Genomic DNA, 6,102 nt, shown 5'->3' on the forward strand with positions numbered 1-6,102 from the left:
TCCATTCGGCATGACTCCAAGCACTTCTGAGGCTAAAGGACACAACTGAGAGCTAAACTCTCTGACTAATAACACTGTACCTTTATTTCCCCTGAAGGGAGCTGGGGTGGCCTTGAGCACTGGAAATGCTTCCTACTGTGAGGATCTGAGCCCTGGTTTGACCTCTATCTGGGCACAAAAAATCACCAAACACCAAGCACCAAAACACACCAACATTAAGAAAAGTTAGAAGTAACTCCTTTGGAGTCAATGGGGCTGATTTCTTCTTGCTCACCTTGGTGTAAATCAGGAGTAATTCCATTGCAGTCAAGGAGCCTGATTCCCCTCTCACTCTCCGCAGGGTAAGTCCATGGTGTTACAATGGAGTAGGTCTGCTCTAAGGAAGAGGAGATTCAGGCCCTTTGACTCCAGACCCTGCTGCATCCTCCACCCCCTGAACCCCCTTATCCTACTCCCTGAGTGTTTCCCTCCCTCTGCCTCACGCAACCCAGACCCCCAAACAAACACCCACAGCCCCTAATCCTCTCCCTCCCTCTTGCAACCCTCCACCCCACAGACCCTCTCAGCCCCTGTTCTTTGAGGTTCCTCTTTCCATGGCCCAGAACCAATTCCCCCACCCTGAGTTCCTGACTGAGCTTTCTCAGAGATCCCTGCTTAACCCTTTTGTCCACCTGTCCCCTCCTGTGCTCAGCCCCACTCCCCTAAAGTGGCCCCAGCCCCAGGGAGCATGCCCCACCTCAACTCCAAATACCTGCCCATTCTCTCCTCCTTCTCCACATTGACAAGACCTGGCCACCATTTCCTTCCTTCCCAACTCTCATTCTTCCTCTGCATAGCCCAGTCCCTTTTCTGAACAGTATTTTCAGGCTGGCCTCTGCCCAGCCTCACCCAGTACACAGCTAACCTGGGGAACTCACTGCCACAAGATATCGCTGAGACAAAATGACCAGAAGGGTGAGACACTGACAGGGATCATGAAAGCCTTCACAGTTACATTCGATCAGAAAATGAATTAAACCACCATGGTGCAGGTCTCCAACCAGCCACTCACTCACAGGGAATCACCCTGACGTGGAGGTTAGTGCAGAATTGTCCATTGAGGACGGGCAGGATCCCTGCCCCTCCCTCTACAGTAGGTGGCGCTGGTCCCTTCAGGAGTCACTGCTCTCAGCAGAGCTGTTCCCAGGACCCTGGGGAAAGCAGCAAATTTATTCCCATAAAGCTCTGCTTACTCTCAGGGCTGGATTCAGACACTCCAGGGCCATGCAAGGGACTCTGTCCTTCTCATCACACAGTGTACTGAGGAAGAAAATGTCCAACCAAACTACTGTGACCGAATTTCTTCTCCTGGAATTCTCTGACGTTCGGAAACTGCAGATTTTACACTTTGTGGTGTTTCTACTGCTTTACCTGGCATCCCTTCTGGGGAACCCTTGCATCATCATAGGGAAATCTGAGCTGAGCTGTTCCCAGGAGCCTGGGGAAAGAGGCACATTTAGTCTCATCAAGCTCTGCTGATTCTCAGGGTTGGATTCAGACACTCCAGGGCCATGCAAGGGACTCTGTCCCCTTGATCCAGTGTCCCACATGGACTGTCACTGGCAGGAGGCCCTCAAAGACAGGCTGGGACTGTGGCATTGGACCTCTGCTCTGTCCCAGAAGAGGAGCAGGTGACTGTCTCCCAACCCCTTGGGATCAGCATGGTGCCCACAGACAGGCAGGGGGCAGTCATGGTACTCTGAGTCCTTACCTCCCTAACCAGGGTGGATCTGCTTGGATGAGGGGGTCAGGACTGCTGTGCTCTTCCCCTCCTCCTGAATGTCGAGCAATCTGCTAAGACGGGGTTGGTGGAGTCCTCCAGAGCCATGGGGCTGCGAGTTCATACCCTATGGAGATGCCTGGGGTAGTTCCCTTCTCCCAGAGCCATTGTCTCAGGCTCTCTTCAGACTCAGTGGGGGCAGATCTCCCCAGATCTCCCCATCCTATCCTTATTGTTCCAGGCTGCGGGTGATGCAGTATCTGTTGCTGGCCCCTGTCAGAGCCAGGACACTGGACTCTGGTCATTTCTATATTCCTGTGGAACACAGGCAAATTCTGTTTGGGAAATAAAAAGACAAATACTTCACCCAGATCTATGAAAATTCATTAAGAGCTCAAAGAAAACTGAATCATGGATCATCTCTAAATCAAAGTTTCATGATGAATTTTCTCATGCAGCCTCAATTATTATGCCCTAAATTTTGGTGAAGTGAGCCACAGAGAGTTGAAGTAACATAGCTGTCTAGTTTTTGGCATCTTGTGACCTCCTCTCTCTAGATCCCTGGCTGTACTAGTTACCATTTCAGGCTGGGATTCTCAAGGGAGTCTAAGGAATTTAGGAGCCCAAAAGGTACATGCCTTACTCCCATAGGCTCATTTGCGAATCCCAGAGTTCATTATCTGAAATTCAGGAGAAGCCTGGGCCTTGGAAGTGAACAAGATAGACACAGGAGCAGACAAAGACACGTAAAGAAGGAGACAGGTGCCTATTGGAATTGACAATAGCATCTAAGCAAGTTAAGATCCTCACTCTCACTGAATGACCATGGGACTTGGCCACCTAGCAAATTTGGGAGCATTGATCAATCCCTGTAGGTGCCTGTCTCCATCTCTTTGATCCTGGCCCACAGATAACACCGAAGCTGGGCTGGAATCAGGGAACGCTGTGGGAGATCATAGGCCTGTGCTATGAGGGGGTCAGACTTGAGAGACAGAATGGTTATTTTGGCTTTATCACCTATTCATCTATGCACTTGGCTCTAGGAATCTGCTGCTGAGCTGTGCAGGGCTCCAGGGAGTGAGTCCCACTAGCCCTTAGGAAATAGACATGAATAAATCACCTTCCCGCAGCATCGGTCCTTTAATGTCAGTGATGCTGAACACCAGATACACACAGCTCATCTGCAAAGAGCAACAGGTTTGAGTCTAGTTCTGTCTCAGAATAAGGAGGTGTGGAAAGGATTCTCGGATACCTGTGCCTTTAGCTTCTAGATTGTGGTATATAGATAGATATTGACCAAAGAATCCTGGTGCTGGATGACTGAATGCGTCATATGTTGGGAAAAAAATCCGCAAAGATCTGCACAGTAAGTTTGCTATTTGAATTAAATATGTTGGGGGATCAACATACAGGGGAAACTGAAGATGCTAAATAAGACTTACTTTATGAACTCATTAAGACTTTTACTCTCAGTTTAATCAAATACTTGCTACTGATTGGAATTTTCCCCCCCTTAGGGAAAATTTTGACTTTTCACAGCAAACCCCAAATCATTTTTTCCCTCAGATTTTGCCAATTGAAAACTTTCTGCTGAAAACTGGATTTTTTTAATCACAAAACCAAAAAAGGTTGAGTTTTGAGTTTTCAGATTCTTTACAAAAGAATCCCAAAATGTTAGAGGGAAGTAGACAGATTCAACAATTTTGTTGGTGGTGTTGTTTAGATGAAACACCAATCTCCATTAGAAATAACACAGCTGAAAATTCCCAACCATCCATAAATTTTAAATGAATTGGGGAACATTAATATTACCTGATAAGAGCTTGATTTCAAACCCATTTATTCTATTGCAGCTGTGTGATTTCTCTTTCCAAGGAATTGTTGTGTAGAGGTAACAATTAAATAACTAGTAAAGTTGGCAGCGCACAGAATATTTTATACAGACGAGTCTCTTTAAACCCCGGTTTAGAGTTGAACCAGGCAGCCAAACCCTGTCTCTCTTGACCCCATTCAAGGACAAACAAGAGCTCACTGGGAGTAGAACCCTGATCTCCTGGTCTAGCTCCACGCTTCTGCCAGCTGAGTATAAACACTGTAAATGGGTTCACAGAACTTTCACAGAGTAAGACATGGCGCCATGTTTTCAAAGGTATTTAGGTATCTAGTGGGATTTTCAGAAGTACCTAGGAGCTCACATCTCATTGATTCAAAAGGGTTTTGGTGGCCTAGATGCTTTTGAAAATCTCACTAAGTGCCTCTAACAGTCAGCTCCACCGCCCCTCTTCGAGAGCCCTTACTGTCCTTGTAGACATGGCAGAGAAAGGGAGGGTGGGAAAAAGAGGCAGAAAGAGGGGAAATGACTGGCCTAAGGTCACACAGCATGTCACTAGCAGATACTAGAGTAGAGCCTAGGTGTCCTGACAACTGCTGAACTGGATAGCGCAGGGTAAATGATACAACATAGTGGTGAGAGAGGGATGCTGCCAGTCCATTGTTACACGCAGACAGAAGTGCAGCTGGGAGTATTTCCCATAAATCAATTTGTAAGCAGGTATCAGGTCATCTAGGCACAGAGCTTGCAGATGAGCTGCTACTTATGATGCTGGAGGAGTCTTTCATATTGCTCTTCCAAGTGGTACTCAGGCTGTGTTGGCATTTTAGTCTATTAGTTTCATGCCCAAGTTGTGAGCTTGGTGATGGTCACTATAGAAGGACCTTCACTACAAGACTTGTTGGATTTGGAGTGTGCTTTGTTCCATCCTTCACAGTGCATTTATCAAGCCACACCTTGGGCCAAATCCTCAGATCTTGTACAGTGATGAAGCTCTGTTGAGTTTAAAGGAGGTTGTACTAGTATGATAATATGACTGATGGATTGTCAGAGCTGAGGAGCACTAACAACACCTAGTCTTTATAAGTGATGAGTTCTGTGCACCTTTGACATTCATATAATAAAATATTAAAGATAGGGGAATCTGGGCAATTGTTTCTGTCACTCTGATCCTGACCATTGTCCTTCTAATTCCGTGCACAGCCATCGCACAGCGTACTGAGGAAGAAAATGTCCAACCAAACCACTGTGACCGAATTTCTTCTCCTGGAATTCTCAGACGTTCGGGAACTGCAAATTTTACACTTTGTGGTGTTTCTACTGCTTTACCTGGCATCCCTGCTGGGGAACCTTCTCATCATCATAGCCATAGCCTTTGACCGCCACCTTCACAACCCCATGTACTTCTTCCTGATGAATCTGTCCATCCTAGACTTCGGCTCCCTCTCTGTCACCATCCCCAAATCCATGGCCAATTCCCTCACAAACAACAGATCGATTCCTTATTCGGGATGTGTTGCCCAAGTCTTTTTTTACATATTCTTTGCTTCAGCAAATTTTGCCTTACTGACCATAATGGCGTATGACCGATACATTGCCATCTGCCAACCACTGCACTATGAGATGGTGATGAACAGGAGAGCTTGTGTCCAAATGGCAGCCAGTGCCTGGATCAGTGGTATTCTCTACTCTGCACTGCACACCGGAAACACATTTGCCATATCCTTCTGTGGAGGCAACATGGTGGATCAGTTCTTCTGTGAAATCCCCCAGCTCCTCCACCTCGCCTGCTCTAACTCATACCTTGGTGAAGTTGTTGTTATTTCTTTTAGTGTGCTTTTATTTTTAATCTGCTTTGCTTTTATAATTGTATCGTATGTTCAGATCTACAAAGCAGTGCTGAGAATCCCTTCTGAGCAAGGCCGGCATAAAGCCTTCTCCACCTGCCTCCCTCATCTCACTGTGGTCTCCTTATTCCTTTTCACTGGCACCTTTGCCTTTCTGAAACCCACCTCCAACTCAACCTCAGATCGGAATCTCTTGGTGGCTGTTCTCTATTCCATAATGCCCCCAATGATGAATCCAATCATCTACAGCATGAGAAACAAGGAAATGAAAGGTGCACTCAGTAAACTGATAGGTTGGAGGTTATTCAGCAAGAATAAAATGTCTGTATTTCTCCACTGATCACAGTTTCATTCTGTGTTTTTTATAAATGTAATCGGCTGATAACATTATCGGCTTCATGAGAACATACTGTGCAATCTGTTTATGCAGAATTGGGTATTTCCACTAATAAAAATCCAGACAAACTTAAGTCAAGAAAAAAAGTAGTTATTAGAGGTTTTTATCGATGTAATTAAGATCAGAATCTATCTATCTATCTATCTATCTATCTATCTATCTATCTATGCACTGCTAGCCATCACCCTTCTATGTGATAATCTTGCACATAAAATCAGTAGCCACAGCAAAATCCCTAGTGGGTTCTCTGGTTCTTATTTTTCAGGAT

General features: G+C 45.9%; 1 protein-coding gene across 1 annotated transcript; it reads left to right on the forward strand.

Annotated features, from left to right (window-relative positions):
- Nucleotides 1-4,820: 4,820 nt before the first annotated feature.
- On the forward strand, nt 4,821-5,777 carry LOC115640679 (olfactory receptor 14A16-like). Its single transcript, XM_030543553.1, has one exon. The coding sequence runs from the start codon at nt 4,821-4,823 to the stop codon at nt 5,775-5,777; it is 957 nt and encodes a 318-aa protein (XP_030399413.1).
- The last annotated feature ends 325 nt before the right edge of the window (nt 5,778-6,102 follow it).

This window comes from Gopherus evgoodei, unplaced genomic scaffold (genome assembly GCF_007399415.2).
Source record: "Gopherus evgoodei ecotype Sinaloan lineage unplaced genomic scaffold, rGopEvg1_v1.p scaffold_32_arrow_ctg1, whole genome shotgun sequence".
NCBI classification, from domain to species: domain Eukaryota; kingdom Metazoa; phylum Chordata; order Testudines; family Testudinidae; genus Gopherus; species Gopherus evgoodei.